Here is a 24,284-nt window from a genome sequence, read left to right on the forward strand (position 1 = left end):
TATATACATATTCTTGCAATTCTTTTGAAAGTTTTATAGTTGTGATTGATTAAGTAACCTGATCGATAACTTGAGAAAATAAATATCTTTATTTGTAACACTCCCTTAAAATATGAAAAGCAATTTTTAGACAAAAAGATGGAATTAACATACACATACAAAGATCGAAAAAAATATATAATATCTTTTTCTTATAATTAGAAATATTTTTCATATAATTTTTTGCTTATAACGTTACAGTAACGATTGTGAATTTTTCTTCGTAATAATGCCATCTCTTATTCATTATATAAATATTCTTTAATGGTAATCTCAGATCTTTCTCTTTTTAATGATTTTTTTCCCTTTATTCGTCACATCCAATTCTATCTCTCTTCTAATGTCACATATAATTAATATATCAAACATTTTCCGTAAATATTAATAAACAAAGAATATTTTCCTCACCGTAATATATGGATATGCATATACATATATTATTTTCATGATAAAATTAATTAAGAAGCGTGATGTATTTCATAATTTGTATTACATCGCGTAAGATAAATTCCTTTTTGCTCTTAAATATCTCCTCGCAATTTTATTTATAAATTCTCTTTTTAATATATTTAAACAAAAATTTAAACGTTATCATAATAACAAGAAGAATTTTAAGTAAAAATCAAATTACTTATACGTTAATTATAGATACTGCGATTTTATAGCTGTATATGCTAATGTCTTTTCAGTTTGTGAATATAAATTCATATTTATTTAGCTAAGCTATGAGAATATATATATTACATAAGAGAAGCTAAACTATAAAAAAGTACATTTCACGCAACAAATTTTCTTGTGCAATGTGTAACGCTGAATGTGCGTCGAATTATTTCTTCATTAAATATTTCCGTTGATTTTTTGTATTGTTAATTTTATTTAATAACAATTAGAAAAAGACATTATAATTTATTCAAATTTTTTATATTTAAGATTAAATATGAGATTTATTGTGGTTAAAAGCAATCTAAAATATATTACGTTATTTATTAAATGAATATATTTTTTTCTCTCCTTGTCTCTCTTTCTCTTTTTCTTTCTCTCTCTTTCTGAAATATTATGAATTACTATAAATAAGTAAAATAAATACAGAATAAATATATAAAATATATATAAAATATAGGGGAAAGTTGGGTAAAACCGGGTACGCGGATCAAACCGGGTACCCCTGTTTTTTTCGTAATAAGTGCTGCTATCTCTGGCTAACTTGTGTTATTAGTTGTAGATTGACGCCATCATTATTTTAAAACAAACCGAGCCCCTATGCACACGATATTTCTTTTTTAATAAAAGTTCAAAGTTTTTAGACCCCCAAAGATCGATATCGAGGCAAGAATCGAGTCGTCGTGCACTTTTTCTGTATAGAGCATCTGTTTCGGTAAGTGCGGAATTGCATTCTGTACATATTAGAGAGTATATCTATATTAGTTTTGATCGGCACTTTGTACGCCGGAATGTACAACCGCCATATTTGTTATTTTCCTCGTGTTGGGGCAAAACCGGATATCTATTTTTTTTTCTTTGATTGGACAAAAATATTTCAAAATATCATTCTATAATTTTCACATATAACATTCTATTTTTTTTTTTAATGTGAAAATGCCACGAAATTATAAGAGGAAGACTGAAAGGTAGAGCTGGTCTGAGAAGAGCATGGCTGCAGCAATTAAAGATGTTACAGAAGGAAGAATGGGCTACAAAAAAGCTGCTATTACTCATGATGTTCCTCAATCTACTCTGGAAGATAAGATAAATAGAGGACAGCCATTGAAATACAAGGGGGTGTTTCAACGGTGGCGACGTACTTTTTTTTATTCTTTTTTCTACAAAAAAAGCCTTTATACAAGTACAAAAAGATGCGTGGTTAAGGAAGAGCTACAGTGAACATCCTCGGTGAATCTTATCACGAACAGATAGAGGTCTGTTACTCTACGCAAAATCGACCTTATACTCTTCGGATATTTTTTTCCACGATTTTCTCAGCCTTCGGTTCGAAGAACCTTCTCAACTGGATCTATCGCTTGAGTTATTATCAGCTTTTGATATCCTCAAGGTCTTTGATCGTATCATATTGATGAACCGATCTTTGAGCCAGAAGAGCCAAAGCGAATTACGCAGTGGACGCCGCAATATAGCGATCATGTGTAGAATTTTATTTACAAGGCGCTAATTGCGCCAATCACGTCTTCGGCATGTCGGCCTCCTCCTTCTCCTCTTTCTTTGTTCTATGAGTGTCCCGACGATTGCCGGGAATGTGTGAAGTGTGTCTGTGTCAGCGATTGCGCCTACCTCCTTACGATATCACTGATCCTCGCGCAACTGACATCGATGATCGCGATGATTGATGCGATTTTGGTACGATAGACTTCGGCACCGTGCCGACTGCGCTCAAGATTTCAAGCGACCGAGACTTTCCCGAAAGAAAAGAAAAAAAAACTGGCCACATTCACATGCCCGCGGACCCCTTGTCTCGTCGAAGCGGCGACCGTTGGATTCCCGACAAGTCAGGGGCCCGGAAGAGATGCTGCTCGGAGACGGTGCGTTTCTTCCCGGCGAATCCCGGGAGACCCTGACTTGTTGAAGCGACGACTATTTGATCTTCAACCAGGTGCCATCACGCGGATTGCCATCTGCGCTTTTCTTCGCACACGTTTCCGTCTAACGTGTCTTCTAGATGAGTTTCTGGCATTAGTTGAGGGACGCGACGACGCTGGAACCGCGAGGGCGAGTAACGCCAGTTTCGGCGATCCAGTTTGTCTTTGAATCTCCATCTGCGGCGAATCCGATACTCTAATCCTGATATCGACGACCTGCCGAGTTGAGGAGCCTGAGAAATGTATCATTCGTGAGAGAATCTGGTGATATTTATGACCTTTTTCCAAGTATATCTGATTTTCTCTATAGTCTTTTTATATTATGTGTTTGTTTCAGCTGCATCTCGGAAAATAGTCGTTGTTGTCGGCCGGTGCCATTATCAACTCTCATATCCTCTCTCTCTCTTTCTTTCTCTCTATCATTCTCTCATTCTCTCTCGCTCTCTCTCATCATCCAACCCAAGATGATCCTTACGGTGCACCGTAGCTACTGGGCGGTCTGCTGGGCGCTCCGTAACTGGTGCTAGGTCCGCTGGGATAACCTCCGGAACCTTGGCTGACCTGATTGAATTGGGCAACCTGGATGGCCTGCCTGATGCCTTCGAGATCAATGCCTACGACACGGGTCTGGTAGCTGGGCACGCCGTATTGCGTCGACGGGGGAGCGCCGTATTGCGCGGACGGGGCACTGTAGCTGGAGCTAGGTCCGAATCCGCCGCTCTGTTGGGACTGCAGCTCTTCCTTCAGGAGGATCTGGCTGATCTGCTCAAGCAGGGCACCGTTCACGGAAGCACCTTCGCTGCTCTGACCACCGAAGGACACCTGGGTGTAGCCGCCACCGCCACCGCCACCGCCACCGCCGCCGAAGGAAAAGTCACCGCCGCCGCCACATTACATTATGAAGAGCAATTAAATGATTAAATAATTGAAAATAATTTGTCAGTATTTTTCACTTAGCACTGTTCTATAGTAAGTTCGCATAAGTCGTGGTTACAAGTCAATTTATTAGAAACGCCGTATTTTATAGAAATTGTTTTATATTCGAATGATCTACATTATATTGTATTTATATTTGAAAATTATTTTTATCTATTAATTTTTTTATTTTTTATCAAATATTCTTGTATTTGCGTTATAATGCACATGTAAAAGTCTCTTGCTTCAGTTATTTGCTAAAAATTAATTTTATACATTTCTATTTTCTATGTAATTACAGCCATAAATGCTGATAATAAGACAATTGATTAGAAATTAATTTTATCAATATAATATATATGTATACAATATAAATATAATATATATGTATATGCATACATTATGGTGAGAAAAGTATTCATTATCTATTAATATTCTCTTCTCTCTGTCGACAGTATATAAAATAAGACATGATCAACATAAACATAACTATATGACGACTACAGTTGTTACAGCATTATGTTGTAACATATTGCAAACCGCTATAATAAAATACTGTGCGCGTGCCGTATTTCGCCGCCGTATTAATTTTGCGCGACAGCAATATGAAACGTTCCTTATTAAAAACGTTTCGTTTAGAATTCTATCTTGATGAATCATCCTGATGAATATATTCTTTCTTCGTTAGAAAATACAATCATGTTATATATGCTAATGTCTTTTCAGTTCATGAATATAAATTCATATTTATTTAGTTAAGCTATGAGAATATATTACGTAACAGAAGCTAAACTATAAAAAGGTACATTTCACGTAACAAATTTTCTTGTGCAATGTGTAACGCCGGATGTGCGTCGAATTATTTTTTCATTAAATATTTCCGTTGATCATTCTACGCCGTAAGATATTTTTTATTTTACACTGCAGTGTGATCTTTTCTACAACCTAGAATCAGTAACCTATTATTGTTTTTTGTATTGTTAACTTTATTTAATAACAATTAGAAGAAGACATTATAATTTATTCAAATTTTTTATATTTAAGATTAATTGTTAATTATAATTAATATTATTGTGGTTAAAAGCAATCTAAAATATATTACGTTATTTATTAAATGAATATATTTTTCTCTCTCCTTGTCTCTCTTTCTCTTTTTCTTTCCCTCTCTTTCTGAAATATTATGAATTACTATAAATAAGTAAAATAAATACAGAATAAATATATAAAATATATTACAGAAATATATTTAGAAATTATTATAAACTATTGTATTAGAAGAATAGAAGAATAGGGGTAAATTAATTATAATTAATTAATTATAATTAATCTTAAAGAAATTATGATTTGTTATATTAAAAAATTGAATGCATGCATAAACATTTTAATTAAATTATAAGAAACTAAAGTGTTTATCATCTATTCAATCTCTTTTCAATCTCGTAATACCGATTACTTGAAGAACGGCAGAATAACAACAGGCTAATTTTTATACATCGAATAGGTCACTTGAAAGAAAGTTGGCAGAGTAATTTCGAGAGTGCTTGAAGTCATGCGGCCAGTAATCACTCTCGATTCAATTCGTGACGTATTTATTAGAAGAGGAAAGGAGAGGATCTATCGATCCAGCGATTTTTAGCATTTCTCTGAGCGGAGGCATCCGTAGCATTGCATAAGTCTCATAATAATCTACATGTATCATGGAAAATAAGAATAGAATCGATTTTTTAAATGTTTATGTTTTACGTCATCACCTTTTTGCATCTTAATACATTTTTTCTTAATAAAGGGATGACTTCAACGGTCTCGGTTATTGCAACTCAATGTATTTTACTGACATTGCGTCAGACACGAATACATTTCAACGAATATTTCAGGCAAGGATAACTAGCACATAGTAAATTTATGAATTAACGACTAATTTACTCATCGAAAAATATCTCCGGTCGCCTAATTGACATTTGACGCGCACGTGAATTTGAAAATTGGTTTCCACCAGCGTGATCGTTTCACGTATGATTTCACTTACGAGTCCACTTATATACGAAATATATGCATGCTATTTCAACATACAGGCAATAGTTAGGGACAGAAATTAATGAAGATGGAGACAAGCTGCAATATTTTACGATAATATATTCTGGAATAGTGACGCGAGATATTGAGACAAAGTTGCGGTACCGACGAGGATAAATCATTTACCTTCGGAAATTTATAAAGGTCGCGCGTAAGCGAGCGATGGAGAGCACAATCATCTGAGAGTCACGAACTCTTGATAGAATGAGAGTCATCAGGAAGAAAAGTACATGTTTTGTCAGCATTGTATCATCCGCGTGCTAAAGCTTCCGTGCATTCGAATCGATGTAATCATCGACTTCGAGGTGATCATATCTTGCACGCATCAATACACATAGCGTTGCTGCATTAAAGTATTTTATTATAAAATGCATTAATATTTGCCCAATAGTTAAAGCTGCATCAAAAATTTTCCAGGCGACTTTAAACGACAATAATCTTAGATTTTATTATTCTAGTTTTTTTATTTTTTGTTATTATTTATACGTGGCTTATAAAAGTTACACATTTGGCGATTAATATATAGAGATAGAAAGTAAAAAAATATCAGCTGGAATTAATTCTTTCATTTATAATTTATATTTGTAATTCTAGTCATTATTTATTTCGCGATTGACGTTGTAAAGTACGATTATCCGATAGTAAAGAAACTGCTCTCAATATACATCTTCTCCTCAAATAATAATCGATGTCAAAAACATAATTAAGAGAGAGAAGTCAGTGATTTGTTCACGACACGATGGGAGATTTGAAGGTGCCTAGAGGAGGAAGTTCATTACGAGACCGTCGATCTGACAACGCAGTCGACGTGTCCGGCTCGTACTCGCTAAACGAGAGGGAAAACGCTTTCTTCGGCGAGGAATTTAATTATCCGGCCTGTGAACTCTCGACCTACTTCTTTACGCGCGTTACGACCCCCTATATCTGGTCCGCCGTTCTTCCTCCTCCGCTTTCTTCTCCTCGTTTCTCGAGTTCGATTCGCTTAATTCCTTTCCCCTTTTTTTTTCTTTCCCTTTCTTTCACGATTTGTACTCGTCCCGATAGTTAAAGATCGGCCAGCAATATGCGAGAGCGTTTTTTAACGATTACTTTCACGTGTCCTTGCCGTCCGATGTCAGTAGTGCAGCTGTGGACCTACTTTGTACGCGGTCCCCCGTGTAAACGGCACGTTAGCACGTTAGGGAATTTTTTTCACGAATCGCGGTCTTACGGATGGCTGTGCCCCTGTTGCGTCAGCAGCGTTACATTCGGTTACGCAAACATCTGCAATCGCTGATCTGGGATGATATATGCGGTTTTTGTTATTTGATTCTCGCTGGAGAGAGGTTTTTTATTAAGCTATGTTTTAACGTTATCTTTATTTTATCTTTATTTAGAAATATCAAAACTGTGATAAATAGAAACTTTTATCCAAGCACAATCTATAGCCTTAGTATATTTAAATTGGTCAAATATAATAATCGAATACCACTTTAGATCTTGAATCGGTGTGCTTGAAATGCCATAAAATACTCTAGCAATAGATATCTTTAAATTTTTTACACGTATGATCACATAAGAAGCAGGTATAAATTTTATCGAATTTTATTTTATATCGGAGAGCGATAATGATATGAAGCTATATTTAAATTCTCAAATGATTTCATGAATTATATTTCTCGAAGACAATATTTTGATAGATAATATCTCCGCTTTCTGTTATTTACTGGTATTTTTCATGTATATTTTAATTATAGCAATTAATATCCGTCACTCAAGTCACTTTTGTCAACATGTCGTTGCCGACAGGCATCGTTCGGACGCCGGTAATGACAAGATACGAGAATGCTTCGATGTTCAGGAGAAGTGGTTTTAAGTCATCGGCATCAGTGACAACTATGAAATCCGGAGAGAATGTAGGCTCGTGCTACCGCGATGGCATATACGGAAAATACGTGTATACGTGACACACAGGATGATTTTTATCCCAGAACAATTTATTTATAATTAATGCAAATTTCAACTTTGATGAAGAGAAAGCAAACAAATGCGCAAATCGTGGAAATAAAATGAAAAACATCATCATTTCATCGATATGAGTACTGTATTTTTATGCAGAGGTAAAAACAAGCTGAAAATTGTGCAAATTAGAAACTTGCACATTACTTCCTCATCATTTTATTTCGCTTATAAAACTTAAGCTCCTTAAAGCAAGCGGGTTTTTTAATTTTGGCTTCCTCATAGAGGAAGATATCTCAAAATTTGCGAAAATTTGCAAAATTTGCGAAAGACGTGCACAGACATTTCTCAAAAAATTCAAAATTTTATAAAAAATGGATTCTTTCACCGATCCTCATCAAATTTAATACCAACCATTTTTTAATAATACTCTATCTATGTAAAAAAATTTAATCCGATATCTAAGAATTTGCGGAAGTTACAACGTGTGCAGACATTTTTCAAAAAATTCAAAATTTTATAAAAAATGAACTTTTTCACCAATCCTTACCAAATTCAATACCAACCATCCTTTAGTAATATTCTATCCATGTAAAAAAATTAAACCCGATATCTCAAAAATTGCGGAAGTTAGAAATTGTACAAACATTGCGCACATACATACATACATACATACATACATTCAATTTTTAAGAATATGATTTTTCGACGTTTTGGAACATTCTAAACACAAAAAACTGGCATAAAAAAACTCGAAAAAGAATGTTGTCACGAAAACAAAGCTTTCTCTATGAGGAAGCAAAAAAAATGATGGCGCAAAGAATGCGGATGATGAATACGTCACAATACAATTGCTATTTTGAGTTTATGCATATGTTCGACCGTGCTTTTTCCTTCACCAGTAAATCTCTGTTCGAAATTTTCACGATGATTTAGTAGGAGTCGTGAATTTACAACAGTCTCTCTTTTCCCCTCTCTCTCTCTCTCTCTCTCTCTCGCTCTCATTGCTTATCTTGTTACTTCCATAAAATTACAGGATGATTTTATACTTCTCACATTACACTCGTCTATCTTGATTTACTTTACATTATCTCTTGTAATTCCGATCAGCAAATGAAATGTAATGTATGTAAATGTATGTGCGCGCATTTGTATATTTAAAGACATTAATTACTTTTATGTAAAGTTAATGTGTAATTATTATCTTGAAACACTTCTGATGGATTTGATCGATATTACGAGTAGTGAAAAACATTTAAAGAAAAAGAATCGATATCAGTATGCAATATATTGATATATTGAAAGCTAAATATTTGTATTTGATGTCAAAAGAGAAATTTTTTGATAACTTTAAATTTTGTTTTTAAATATAAAAAAAATATAAGATTTATCAAATATAAAAAGGGAAAGCATAATGGAACTTTTATACTAAAAATTAAATTTACTCCCTTTCATTCGGGTATGTGCTATTAATAAACTTAAATCTTTTATATTGCTCCATTTCTCTTCCAGTGTTCACTCCCATCTATAATTTATTTCCATGCAATCTCTTAAAAATAATGAGCGATTCATCGATCTGCATACATCGAGGACTTTGAAAGCGCAAAGTCTCTCATCCACGATCCTTGTCGCGACCACAATTTGCGGTTTCGGCTTCCTCAATCGTAGACGTACGCTCGGCGACCGCGATCGCGTCGGTGACGATTCGAGTAGCATTCCGGAGCCTCCAAGTGACGTCCCGATGTGTGCGCTGCATTCGAGTTTCGCGGATATTAATGTTGCAGGGTCGCGCGGAATAAGGGGGGATCTCAACCGTGTCGAGCTAAGGCGACTTAACTTTCGCTCAGCCATCCGAGCTTCTCTCGCGCCGGTCCTCTTCTCTCTCTCGACGTCTTGTCATTTTCTTCTTCGCCAAACTTCCTCTCGCGACGATCGATTCGGCTTTGCTGTTACCGGCGGCAATTTTTTACCTTTAGTTTCGCCAGCGTCGTCAGTTGAAGGATATTTCGAGCTCTGCGAATCTCTGCGCGATTGAAAGTGTTGTATCCGAGAATTAAAAAGTTGTTTCACCTTTCGATGAGTTTACATTTTTCAAATCTGTGCCTTCAGCACAATAGTCGCGTTTCCATTTCTCGCTGTATGTAACATCGAAATTTTTTGTATTTATGGGATTCTGGTTGTGTTAATGTACATCGAAATTAAAGAAGATATTTATGATCGCAGTGGACGATATTAGTGTTTCTTATCATTCGATGCGCACATTTTGAGATTTTCCTTTTCAACATTACTCACAATTACAATACATTTTAGTGCTAAATTAATATTTTTTATCTTTTTTTTTTATAACACACTCAATATATTACGATCTCGTCTTAAAAAAAATTCTTCCATAATCTTTTCCTGTCAGTCAATAAAAATGTTATATCATGTCTCCCGTAATCGTTACCGGGTTACGCACTTCCTTTCCCTCTCGAGCGTACTCGATTGACTAATTAACTGCACCGCAAAGGCTTGATTAGTCGCTCCTCCATCGCGATTATATTATCTTATAACTATAAGTATAAATAACGTCCGACCATCGCCGGTAGGTTACAGTTCAAACTTTCACAACTTTTTACATCAAGGAGAATTTCGCCGGGAACGCAGGTACAAAATTCACTTGTGCACCAAAAAAGCGAAAGTTATAATCTTTTGTGTCATATTAATAAAAAATGGTAGTGTATAGGACTGACTTATGTATGTATGTCGAATGAGAGTTGCGAATATAAATTTTGTCTCTGAAAGAAATTAGAATACGGGAAAGTAAGTTTGTGTGATATTATGTCTCACACGTATTACTGTTAGAAATAAATTTTGCACGTGTTATCGTATAATTAAAAACATGTGTAAGAGAATTCGAGGATTCTCTATTATAAGTTTTAGTCGGTGATCAAGAGACACGAGTAGCCCCTGGACAAAAGTAACTACGTAGTAACGCTTTAGAAAGCGCAATCTCGTCTACACGCGAGACCCGATGTTTACAAGATTAATGGGCATCGTCGGGAGAGTCACGACAATCTTTTCCCATCTCTGACACAATTTTATATAATCCGCCGTTCAAGCCAATGTAAACTCCGTATTTGAATATTCTAATTTCTAACGCACAGGATATATATTTCGACCGAAGGAGCGATATACAAACGGACGAGCGTCGAAATCCCATCGCGCATTCCCACAAGGCGAAAGGTTGGGGTTCGCAGTGAAAGGTGAAAGGAAAAATAAATCCACACTTGCACAAAGCTCGAATAAATAATAGCTCGTCGCGGTATTAGCGTGAATCATCCGCAATAAACGCTAATGGATTGGATTATAATCGCGAGACGAGATGACGCGTCTCTACAGTTACACCTGTCTCATCGCGATGATCCCTGTTTCGAGTGGCGAATATTTACGTAGTCGAAACTATTATACGACGCGTAAACTATTCTATCAAAAGGCATCCGCGACACTTGTCGCATTAACGTTCTGACGCGAATGTGTTTGCGCTGGGCAAATATTTGTGCACGCGCGCGAGCTCCACGTTGAATAATCCACCTTTCTCCGTGATTCGGTTCAACAGCCGCGAGATGCTCGCGGATTTCCTGGCCATCTCTTTCTTCTTTTTCCGACAATTAGCGTCGCTAATAAAATTAACTATCTTCCGCTTCGAATTACTCTGACGTAATTTTACGCCGTATTTTACGTAAACGATGATGCTTCCGACATAAATGATCTTTATTGCATTACCTTGTGGTGTTTTTTCTTTTTCGATTTTTGAGACCTTTGTGACTTTCGCAAATTTGTATTTGTATGGATATTAAATAAAGGTACTATGAATAAGAGAGAAAAAAATATTTCTATGTAGAAAAAGTAACCTTTGAAAAATATTTTATATAAATAAAAAATATTTTATATATAAATATAGCTTTGTATTATGGTTTTGCACGATTCTTGATATTAATCACATATGATTATTACTATAATTTTATTGTCCAACTATTGTAAATTGCTGCCAATATTAAATGGTGTCGCGGTATTACGTTTTTTCTCTCTTATTATATTTCATTATATCATTACTTAACTTTTTGTTTTCAGATTTCCTACAGTTTTACAATTTATTTTCTCCAGACGTATTTCTCTGCAGAATAATACTCTTTCTCGGAGATAATACGAATCTGTGGCAAGACCCCGTTTGTTAGAATGCAGCGGTCGTTAGCGGCGTTCGAGTCAGCAGGTACTCACTATGATTACGCAAAATTGCTCACGGGAAACGGAGCAGGTCTGCGTTTAACTGGACTCTCTTACACAAGCGAGGATGCTCCCTCTCCGTGTAACGATAATCCAGATTGCAGGAATTACAATGTCCAACGCCATGTTACAAAACTACATGCGCAATGGACACTTTATTATGCGTACCATGTTCTTACGTTTTTTTCTTTTTTTAACATGCGCGGAAAAACATCTCTTTGATGTCAACATACGCATCATCTACGATGAAGACTGAATTTAAAAACTATATGTTTTACTCAGAAATTTTTTATATTTTTTATACATAATTTGTTTAACATATAACATTGCTTATAAAATGTACTGAAATTATAATAAGACTTTGGTATTTTCTCGTCTTAGACATGTAAAGAGGCAGTTATCGCGCGAAAAGATTTATGTATACGGTAGTCGATTCTCAATAGAAACTCTCCGAATTGGCTGCGTGACATAAGAGACATTAATCATGAAAATAAGCGTGAATAAGAAAAATAGCGACACAACTTAATCGCGAACATCGTGTCTTGTTGGGACTAATAAATATTCAGTGAAACTTCTTGAATTCCAACGGACCAGTTTGTGCCGACGTGACCTTATTTGCTATTCATTTCCGAAATAGACTGTTAAAATTGTGTCGTGATTTACATTCGTCGCTCGTCTTATAAATACGTATAGGGATAGAGATTCAAATCAAACTTTGAAACAGTTAACATTCAAATATTATACTTAAGCTATATTGACTAATGATTTTTTTATAAATTTGAAGAGAGATAGAGTTGATGTATCATTGATGAAATTTTTATTATAATGATGCTTGAAACTTTAAAATTCAAATTTCCAGATCTCTATAAATTGAATTTATCAAAATTTATTTGAATTCTAATGTCTATAGAAAAATATCAAATTCAATTTAAATTTAGAATTTATTCCATCTGAATAAAAAAAAAAGAGCTATCGATTATAGCTCTTTAGATGATGAAACAATTTTTATTCTTTTTAACTTGTCTTCTAATGTCGGAGAAAGTGCGCGCGATTAACGTCCTTAAGAAGTAATAATCAACGTGATGTGGGAATCTTTCCGTCGTAACATAGAGATTCTATCCAAAATAGCAACGTAATGCGCGCTTCGAGTATTCAACGCGAGCGATGAATCGTTCATTTGCAAGCCAGGCAAGATACAAACGATCGCGGATGCTCAGCTCGGTGATATTACAGTCAGGATAAATGTTTTAGAAGAGCGTCGTAAATATCTTTCTTAGATAATTAGAGTAATTATCACTGTGGTATATGAAAAGCGGTGAAACGCTTCCGGTTTGCTTATATCGTCGTCGTAATAGTAATAAGCGTGGGTCTTACTTGATGAGCAAGCTGTATACCGGATATCGTAATCGATCATTATACCTTAATCTTGTATTATGAAACATAGAGATGTTGATTTACGGTGAAATTTTATTTTACGTGAGAAAAAAAAAGAAAGAGAAAGAAAATACATTTTTTAAATATAAAAGTTCTAATTACTTAATCGTTCTTTCGACTTGCTATGTTGAATGTTATATGTAGTTGCTTTTATTGTCTTTACATTTCTATCGTTTATGTAAGATTTATCAACCTTTTCTAGTAATTGATTTGTTTGTACCATGATATTTTTGATTTTCTACAGAAAAAGACAGCTACGGAAGATAGCATCAGGGATTTTACAGATTTTTATTCATGCGACAGGCATATATGTAGAAACAGGATGTCTTGTGAGATTTTCCGTAATCGTCGTTTAACGACGTGAAATCGAATCAGCTGACCGGTGATTTTCGTTACGTCAACTTGTAGATTCTAGATGCGCGTTTACTCAACGATTGAGCAATTGCTTGATAGCGTAATAACGTTGTGTCGTCTTGTGTATTTCTAAACTAATCCCCCGCGAGAGAGGACGATCGCGCCTGGTTTTTCCAAAGTCTCTATGGCCAAAATTTTTGACACACATATTTTCGACATACGTTTGATGAGATATCACCTTGATCTTTGATCAAACGATATTAGATAGTTTCGATTGAATATGCGCTATGCGAGATGAGAATCACGTTGCTCAGCCGCGACGAATTTGTTGCGTGTCTAGTTTTTCTTATCAAGGAGAGACTTCGTTAGAGATACTCTTTAGTTCCACTTGCGTGATTCTTGCGCTCGTGATTTCTTTCCGTCTGTCTCGAATCATCTGGCGAACGATTCCGGCCTGCACCTAAGTGCGATCGCACAATTTATCGGATCTCGCTTTCCACGATGGAAGGCACAGCGACCCTTGCAGAGGTCGTTCGAGCCACGTTCGAGTTTCACCGAGACGCTTGCGATCGACGATTCTCTCGTTCTGCAGTGTCGGACGATCAATTCGCTACTTCCTCCTTTTCGCGTTGTAGCTGAATTAACGTTTCAAGCAGCCAGCATTTGCATCGGATGAGTATAAAACGCTCGTATATCATCAATTGATCGAAAAATACTGTGATTTGATAATCATAAGTAAAAATATTATTTTGTAATTAACTTTATAGTTTTATTATATGAAAAGTTTAATTATACATTACTGTTGCATATATACTTAAATTTTATTTGAAATTTACATTTTTACCTAAATTGAATAAAAACATTATGTGATAATGGCAATATAAAGATTTATCTGTAAAATAATATCTGTCATATTATTGTTTTTGAGAAACGTCAATACACTTAAAAAAAATCGCTTATTTGCAAGCTTTACATTTGGCATTTAAATAATAATAAGTATAAAACTATCGTACATCACCAATTGATCAAAAAATACTGTAATTCGATTTTTTGATAATCATAAGTAAAAATATTATTTTGTAATTAACTTTATAGTTTCATTATATAAAAAATTTAATTACACATTACTGTTGCACATATATATACTTAATCGCGATATACCTGAAAAAATTGCCTATTTGCAAGACTTCCATTCGACATCTAAATATCGCATTTGCAAGATTGTAAGCGTAGATTTGACTTAATTGAACAAGATGATTTACTCGCGAGAGATCCGCATTGTTCTGCATATTATCGACTCTGTAGTTTGCCGTTATCCAACTGATGCATTATTTAGCTGCAACGCAAACGTGGCTATAGCTATTAAGACAAGCGGTGTAAACGTAGCTTTACCTCCGGGAGAAAGAGATCATATCCTAGCGGGTCTAAGTTCTCCGTGGATCTCAATGTTCGTACACGTACCCACACACACGTATCACGTGGAGATTCTTGTCTAGATATCCGAATGCCGGATAATCATGAGTCTGTGCTGATGCTGGCCGCAGATAAGAGCATTAGGCGAATAGATGGTGCTTAATTTCCATCTTTGAATATCATTGTTTCTCAAATATATGATGGATTAAACCTTTCACCGTTTCGGTTATCTTCATCATACAAACTCGGTCGTTGTAAACGTGTCACGTGTCGAGTTGCACGATTTCAAGTTGCCGGTTCTTACACTTGCACGAGTTCTATCGCAGCTCAATTACGGAATTTTTTTGCGAAATCAATGTCGCTTCTTGCTTTTCAAGATTCTTTGAAAATAAAGTTAAAATAAAAAATAAAAAATTTTAAAGTTAAATTAAAAATAAAAATAGACCCAAACTGAGTAATTTTTGAATGCTACAAACATGTAAACTTGGATATAGAAAAAGTCAAACGGTCTCAAATTCTAATGATTGAAATGCTCTAATTATCATGTTTCAGAACTCGAAGAATTGCTCTTAACATAAAGAAAATTGAATTTGTTGCAATCATCTTTCTGAGAGATAGATTCATCACTTCTATCATATTTAATTCTTCGATTATTACGGCATTATTATCGCCATCCTCGTGTGTTTACAGCATCGCGGAATTTGAACTAATTGAAATTATTGGACGATCTAATCAAAATTTTATATCCGCAAAGTGATGTAAAAGATGGCAAGGATCGTTAGTGATCATTAATAAACGGTCAGTATCGAAAGAAAGTCGGAGATAATAGCAAGAGAAGGGAGAGGGGGAGGGGAAGAGGGGGAGGGGAAGGTTGCGTGGCGACGTTACGCGCGACTTAGCTTCGGATAAGAGCTTATAGATTTACTTCCCGTATAATTTTATTCCCCTGTATAAATCGGCGATGGTTTTTTTCTCGCTATTAACTGCCTTTCTTTCGCAAAGACGGGACACATCGATCGAACATCATCGAAACCGCCGAGAGACTCATTATAGTAGTGTGCGTATATACATCCATCTTCGCGCAATTGCGCAATCATAAGTCGCTGAGAAAGCGCAAACGCGTCTTTGCACGTTATTCGTTTATTTCGCACATTCAGCTGACACGACATGATTAATTGCTACGCGATGATACCATCAGAGATTCTGCGTTTATCCGATAGCAAGAGAAGGGAGAAGGGGAGGGGAAGAGGGGGAGGGGAAGGTTGCGTGGCGACGTTACGCGCGACTTAGCTTCGGATAAGAGCTTATAGATTTACTTCCCGTATAATTTTATTCCCCTGTATAAATCGGCGATGGTTTTTTTCTCGCTATTAACTGCCTTTCTTTCGCAAAGACGGGACACATCGATCGAACATCATCGAAACCGCCGAGAGACTCATTATAGTAGTGTGCGTATATACATCCATCTTCGCGCAATTGCGCAATCATAAGTCGCTGAGAAAGCGCAAACGCGTCTTTGCACGTTATTCGTTTATTTCGCACATTCAGCTGACACGACATGATTAATTGCTACGCGATGATACCATCAGAGATTCTGCGTTTATCCGAAAAGCGCGCGAGCACCTTCCTCAATCGCATCGCTGATGAATATTTTTCAGCGAAGGAGAGATGACTATCATCAATAGCTACGATAGCTATTGCCAATAAAATGATAATGGCTAATTTCATCGATTGTTGCTAAAAGGAGGAAACAAATCTCTCAGTATATGGTTAAATTAAATAAGGAAATTAGAATAAAATCATGATATACTATACAATGAGAGAGATTACTCTTGCATCATTTCATTAGAACAAGTTACAAAAGATTTGATGAGAATCGGCGATGAATCAGTTGATAATCGCTCGTCAATTAGCGATACATCGACAATTCAAACGTACGTTTCGCGATGCCTTGGCTCGTACGAAGCGATCGTCCGTAACGAACGAGTGATGACCTGGGTCGCTCTCACGCGTCTGCCTCTTAGCTGTGTTCACTTCCGCTAGTGAAAGGTGCATGCACTCCAGCCGGGGGCTACGATAAAGTGCGCTTACGTGCATCCTCGCATCGCTCAAGCCAGCCAAGTACAATGTTCCGTTAGCGAACTGCCAGCGATCTGGCCTGGAGAGGTAGACTTTGCTTGACTCTCGTAAATTTATTCCGATTGAAATTTTATCGGGTGTAATTGGAAAAATGGCGCATCGGAAACTGCGACGAGAAAGTATCGATACGATTATTGCGAAAGAAAGTCTTTGAAAAATTCTCGTCGCAATAAAAAAAAAAAAAATGATACAAATCGACGCGTTTCTATCATTGAAATTCTGCGAAGCGTTTAAGGTGATAGATATCAGCTTGGAATTTTTCACTTGGAGCAAACGCTCCGTTATGTAATTAATCACGTGCTCGCTATCTCGCGTTTCCTATGCATCATAAGTACGAATCTAGGCAGTTGATTCAATCGATTTTCAAGGCAGAAAGAGAAACCGCGGAGAGAGATTCCGGCTAAAGAAAATTTATTCTCTTTTGATGTTAATCGTAATTTTTCTCGTCAAATGTTTTAAGACACGATATATTTTATTAAATGTACTTTTTTTACTAGAATTATTATTTATATCATGATTTTATCAAAATTATCAATTGTTGAAATTATTTGTATAAAGTATTGAATTTACTTTGCACAGATTGGTATAAACTAAAATATCACGGACATGTAATATCGATTCTACACGATTAGCCGAGAAATTGAAATCTGCCAAAGACCTTGATATTAAATTCGGAAGAGAACATCAATTAAAGAAACACGCGACACGCATTACGTAAACATAATAATTATTCGTCGATCTTCATATCTCTTAGCCTTGAAGATTAATATCGCTTCTCTCCTTGATGCAAATCTATAAGCAGTTGTGTTATGACGATATTCCGATTGTATTCGTAGAATTCGTTTATTGATACAATTGTTGGATTGATTAATCGCTTGAGACTTCTGTCGTACGAAGTTGATATCAGACTTATCAGACTCATTTTTTATATTTGCTCAATTGTATTCATGGGACAAATTTATGTAACAAACGGCTTTTTTGAAAATATTAAGCATTAATTTAATTCTTTGAATTTAATTTTTAACGATTGATTTGACTTAAAATACTTTGCATCAAGATATTTTTAAAAAATTCTAAAGCCTCCGAAATATTTATATGCATAAAAAAATTAAATGCAATTTATCTTTCGTAATAGCTTACAAAACAATGAATAATCAATTAATAACTGTCACTTATTTTGTTATACATTAAAATATAACTGACTTTATATAATATTAATTAAATATTATGAATGTTATTAATACAAGTTAAATATTATAAGACATTACACAAAATTTATTAAATAGAATCTCAAATAACAGAAAAATAAAAATATATAAAAGATATTTACACAAAGTATCCTAAAAATATCTAAAAATCAGGATGCTTTTTCTTTTAATTGTCTTTACAATATTTTTTAGACACTTTGTGTTGCGTTGCATTTAAGATTTGATCTAACATTGACATTATTCAACTATAAATTATTTGTATGGCTACAAAATTACTTGCTGCTTTTAATATTTTTTTCTGTAGAGAGATTTTTAGAGGCCTGTTTCTTTCTTCATAGAGACATTATAGTTTCTGTTTTATAATGTTTGCCCTCTTTTACGACGCGCGGATTTACGAGACGATTCTTCGAAATATCGTACACGCAGCATGAGTAAAAAAAGACGAAATCAGGAAGACATCGACAAAGTCTCGTCACGTATGTTTTTGTAATTCTAGTAACCAGAAACTATTTCGAAACTATTTCGTATTTCTTGTGTCGCCGCTTGCCAAATCGCATGCAAGAGTGAGCTTAAGACGACCACGTGAACTTTTACATCATAACTGGCACAGATTCAATCGGATTAGATTCATATTTATAAAGCGTGCCAGAATACTTTGTTCGTTTAATGCATTGCATGAGAAAATGTGCCATTACTGGTGAGATCAAAATGAGAGATCAGTTAATGGAAAATAATATTAAAATCTCATGAAATCATTCACACACAAAACTTTAGCTAAATTCTGTAAAAGATTAAACAAATTATAATTTTAGCGAAGGATACAGTAAAATTCCCGAGTTGTAAAATTGAGCTTGATGTATCGGCAATGAGTGTATCAAACGAATTCTTGCGGTATCATACAATTGCAGGGTCAATTACTTCGACTGGAGCCACCATCCTTCTTCTTCGTTTGCAGTGTGCGATACTGGGAAGCGGCTTATTTTTGCACTTTTTCGTCCATCCTTCCCATGCTTTAAATCCTTCTTGATCGAAAATCTTTTTTCCGCATGCGATGTCGTCTTTTATATCGTCATTGAGAAAGTCCTCGCACCGCTTGTTACAGATGCCACCTTTACGTCCTCTCGTGCACCACTTAGCGCTGTTGATCTGGAGGATACCGAAGGAATAGCTCGATGCTGTCTTTGGACCAGTCATTAGCATCGAATTCAGGCCACTTTCGCTTCGCATCAGGCAGACCCAATTGCTGATGAAGCTCTTACTGATTTTAGCTCGCTCCAGCTCCTTTACGACCTCACATTCTGTGAATATCTTCCCCTCCACCGGCGAGCGGATAGCTACGACCGTCAGGATGAACATGATCACCCACAATTCTCTCATCCTTCAACGATTATTTGCAGCCAAGGCTGCGTCGAAGCAATTAGTACAAACGGCGCTTTTTAGACTTCTCGGATCACTGATTGAACAATTGTTCGAATTTATTGGAATGAGTTAAAATCCTTTGCTGTTTGATTTTATTCTTTGTCAGTATTTTTTGACAAATTTAGAAACTGAAACTTAATATTCCGCGATTCTCTAGGCAGAGAAGAGTTTTCGCTCCGAAAAATATTACGCAGCAAGATAAAGATGTTTTTCGATCAGCTGTCCGCTGATCTGATGCAACACTTTAATAATTCCTGAATTGTAATTTGTTTGTCGTGAATTTACATATGATACCAATAATATCGTACAATTAAATGCGACTGGCTATTTGGAATGCTTTTAATTACTCGCCGAACGACTTTTCTGAATAATTTCGCGTTTCTTCGTTCGAAGTTGATGACCTCTCGTGTTTTGATGAATATAACGCAGCACAAAGTACTGAACTGACGACCGCACTGAGAATTCGCGCGGAAATTTGTCTTATAAATGCGCCGTCTACCGCGAACGATTGCAGGCGGCCTTGAGCTTGAGCGATACGTTATTATCTACGCCGTAATAAAAACCGGAGCCTCTGTCTTTCCCGAAGATTCTATGAATTCTGTGCCCGAAGATCTTTATATAGCTACATGATAAAAACGATGTTCTCGTCAACGCGGTCATTATTAGCATTTTTGTTTAAAGACAATCTTAACACGAGACATAAACATTGAAGATGTGCTATCGATCTCTTCTCTCGAAAATTTCACCGAAATTTTCCATACGTGGATTTCTCGGGAATCTATAATAATAATAATAACAAAAAAAAAATAGAAAATTACAAAGATATGAGTTATAAAAACTATATATAAAGCAAACATCTCGATTTGTGTTACATTGCATCTTAATTAAATTTTTCAGGAAAAATAATTTTTTACATCAATATTATTAATTGAAAGAGAAAAACCATTTTTTATCAATTCTTAGAGAGCCTTTGAAAAAACATTTTCAGTCGTCATTGCATCAGTATAATTATTATAATTATATTCATTACTCGATGAATTATCAGATGTGCATTATTTAATACTGTTTTAATCGCGCATTGTGATATATGAACACTATGTGTAATGTATATAAGAATTATTATTTTATATTCTCACATATCCTAAATCACAATGTCAAAATTCTCGATATTTGCAATACAAAAAAAATCGCACCTTTCTTTTCCACAAGTCATGTATTATAACTTATCATATTATCTATTGCGATTCTAACTGCTTATTATTCATCTTCTGTTTCTTTAAACGCCATTTGCGAAATTTTCATAAGTCATCATTTACAATACAATCTGCGCGATAAGACATTTATAACAATTCATAGACAGTTATAATAACAGTTGACGATTTGTAACTGCGTTCCAAGCTGCCATGTCGTTTTCAATTCTCATAGTGCAACGTACCACATGAGGAAAAGTTGCATCATTTTACCGAGAAGTGATATTTCGTTACTATCTCTATTGTCAAACGAATCGTATATTACAAATTATCACTATGTACCGTATTACCAGCTATTTGTTTTTCTTCTTTTTTTTTCAAGCACTACTCGAAAGCTCGATAAGTTATCGTTTCTTTGTGTCAAGCTAAAACGAGATGAATTCTTTTCTAACTTTGTTTTTTTGCAAAGTTTTCTAAGTAAAGTTTGACCTCCTTTTGATTACAAAGTTCCTCGAAAATTATAATCTCTAGACATTTTTAGACAAACGTTTTGAAATAAACAGCAATTTAATAAGAGTAAACATGCACACTTCTTTTATATATTTTATTTTTGAAAAGATAAAAGACCACAAAATTTATTCATGGAATATTAACTAGAATATCTAGAATATTAACTACGTATTAGATGTTTTCATGATATTTATACTGTTACAAGAAAAAATGGAGAACGCAAAAAAGATGCAACTTCAGCAGTCCGTCATAGTCAATATTCTGATAACATACTAGCAAATCTCTCAGTATTTCTTCTCGAACTTTACATTTATGCACGTTAAGAGAGCCTTAAATATTTAATTCATCATACATTAAATATTTAATTACTCTTAATTTATTTAAAGTAAAATTCATTGATATCTGTATCTCATTATATTCATATAAACAAATTAAATAATTGAATTTTCGTTTGAAATTAATATCATGTAAAAAAATATCGTCAATTACGTATTTATATATAATATTTTATTTTGGAAGAGTGACATGAATATTAATGATGTTATTACTTAACATAAGAATTTTGTTCAGTAAAGCATGAGTATTATATTCTGACTATTGCAGAGTCTTTTACCTGTGAATATATAAAATACAGCACATTGACAATTCAAAGTATCTGCATTTACAGATTAATAATACATAAATTTACGAAAAAAAAAAATTGTAAAAGGCACGATAATATCACATTTATTTATAATATTTAAACTTACTTTCTAAGCTGATGATTTTGTAAAATGTGTGTGTGTGTGATTACGTTTGATTCCTATAAAAGTATTGGCAATTGCAACTATAAAAGTATACGATATCGATTTATTCTCAGCTTCTCGATAAAAAAGATCACTTGACGGTAAGAATAATATCATGTTACATAAACTAACAACGAAAATGAGAAAACTGTTTTTGCACACATAAAAATCTACTAACATGTCTACAGTGACTTTGGTGATTTTCATTGACTCTTCCAGATCTATTCTTTCCGAAGATCATTGCGCGTAATATCTTTGTTTCACAATCAAAACCTTGAAAAATGTGTTCTCAATCAAAGCTTTGATACATTATATACATTTTGCCATACAGTGAAACATTAGATTGTATTAATTTTTATTTGTTCATCTCGCACTCTCTATTTACAACGCTTAAATAATGATGAAATATTCTGGCACCGAGGTTCAGAGCGTCCGATAATCCATTCATCGACACATTATAATATACCCCATGATTAAAGCCACAAAGCGTAACAAGAAAAATAATTTTTATCTTGATGGGGTGTATATTATTCACGGATCCCTTATAATTTCTAGGAAAATTAAACTGTTTTTCAGAACAATATCATTTTCGACAGCCCATTTCACAGATTTTCATTTATCACTTTTGTTTCACACATTCGTCGATTAACCAGCAGGATTGGTCCTCTTTTGTCTCCTCTCTTTGGCAAAGCGCAATATGTTCGGATCAGCGTAAATCATACTAGCCAAAGTCTCGACTCCGGCATATGTGTCAGTCTTGGATCCAATGCACATGGACAACTGGAGGCTAGAAAGCTCCCGGCTACATTCTATTTCGTGATACACGTGCACCAAATGCCTGTCCGCCGCTCTGAAGACGTCGAGGTCCGATTTTACCGCCTTTTCAAAGAATTCCACGTCCTCCTTACCCCATCCCTGAATCGAGAGATCCAGACCGCCCAGGGCACGATAATCTCTCTTATACAGAGAGACGATCCCGAAACCGTATTGCCTCCAGTGTCCGGAGATCTCGTTTATAGTAAACTTGTCCTGTTTCCCGGCATCGCCGTAGACAACCTTAGGATCATATTGGCTGAAAACAATTGGAAAGTACATTCTCTGGCCTGGTAGAGTATTCAGCCGTATCCTGTTCAAAGCCGAACTCGTGAACACGATGTCCACGTCGATGAACAACATCAGATCATCGGCCTGTAGTTTTGATGCACCCAAATCTAAGGCTCTGGCTCTGGAAAAGTCCCCAGAAATTGGTAGAACCTCTATGCTGGCAGTGCGATATTTGTACTTAAGCTGCTCGATCAGATCTATTGTTTTGTTGAAAGAATTTTCACTTTTGTGCTGGTAGAGCACGACGAGCAGAGACGTCTTCTCATCGCTGGTCAAACAGATATCTTCGTAATTCTGAAGAAACCTTTGAAAGATTTCGTAGCGGCCTGATAGAGGTATGATAAAGTTGATGATCTTGCCTCGTACTGAATCTTCTTCCTCTGAGTTGAAATTGAGATTTAGAAAACCACCATGAAATAAACTGTGAATAGGTTTGTCATCTGATTTCTGACGAGACTGGATCTCGACGCCATTTACTGTCTCGCGTATCTCTAATCCTGCAAAAACATACACTTGTTGATTCGATAAGTACTTAAACACTATTTTAATATGGGTAAATATGCACACAGAAAAATATTATTCTATTGCTAAGTAAAATGATTATTCAGTTTACTTTACTTCTTTTAAGTAACAGTTATCTTTAACAAAGAATATTTTCTTAATAATAGTCTTAAAATAGACTTGTCACAAATTTTAGAAATACTCATTATCATGTACTCAAAAAAAGTAAATATTTTCTTTTGAAGAATATTATAAAATTTTATCGAAGAAAAGTCAGATATGATTAATTTAATGTAAGAAAATTTATTAGATCAGAAAAATTTAATGTATTTCTTTCAATTATATAGTTTAATATTCTTGATTGAAGTATTAAATTTATTAGGATTCAGAATATATTTTGAATAA

General features: G+C 34.9%; 3 protein-coding genes across 3 annotated transcripts in view; all 3 read right to left on the bottom strand.

Moving 5' to 3' along the window:
- Positions 1-1,941: 1,941 nt before the first annotated feature.
- LOC115233323 (pro-resilin-like) lies at positions 1,942-3,521 on the bottom strand (the record flags this gene model as incomplete). Its single annotated transcript, XM_029803665.1, has 1 exon — positions 1,942-3,521. A coding segment is annotated over one exon (420 nt), but the record flags the coding sequence as incomplete, so codon positions are not given.
- Positions 3,522-16,842: 13,321 nt separating this feature from the next.
- On the bottom strand, positions 16,843-20,265 carry LOC115233307 (lysozyme-like). Its single transcript, XM_029803634.1, has 2 exons — positions 19,193-20,265; positions 16,843-19,064 (listed from the first exon to the last, which is right to left on the bottom strand). The coding sequence occupies exon 1, from the start codon at positions 19,745-19,747 to the stop codon at positions 19,265-19,267; it is 483 nt and encodes a 160-aa protein (XP_029659494.1). The 5' UTR covers positions 19,748-20,265; the 3' UTR covers positions 16,843-19,064; positions 19,193-19,264.
- A 1,304-nt stretch (positions 20,266-21,569) lies between these two features.
- Positions 21,570-24,284, bottom strand: part of LOC115233325 (chondroitin sulfate synthase 1-like) — a 17,865-nt gene continuing 15,150 nt past the window's right edge. Inside the window, exon 2 of the mRNA XM_029803666.1 lies at positions 21,570-23,917. Coding sequence (XP_029659526.1) covers positions 22,920-23,917 — 998 coding nt within the window. The 3' untranslated portion in view covers positions 21,570-22,919. The remainder of the gene's footprint in view (positions 23,918-24,284) is intronic.

This window comes from Formica exsecta, unplaced genomic scaffold, assembly GCF_003651465.1.
Source record: "Formica exsecta isolate Colony F162 unplaced genomic scaffold, ASM365146v1 scaffold170, whole genome shotgun sequence".
NCBI lineage: Eukaryota > Metazoa > Arthropoda > Insecta > Hymenoptera > Formicidae > Formica > Formica exsecta.

Bases quoted from the DNA above. Each gene is read 5' to 3' on its own strand.
- LOC115233307 (XM_029803634.1), bottom strand. From the start codon at position 19,747: ATGAGAGAATTGTGGGTGATCATGTTCATCCTGACGGTCGTAGCTATC.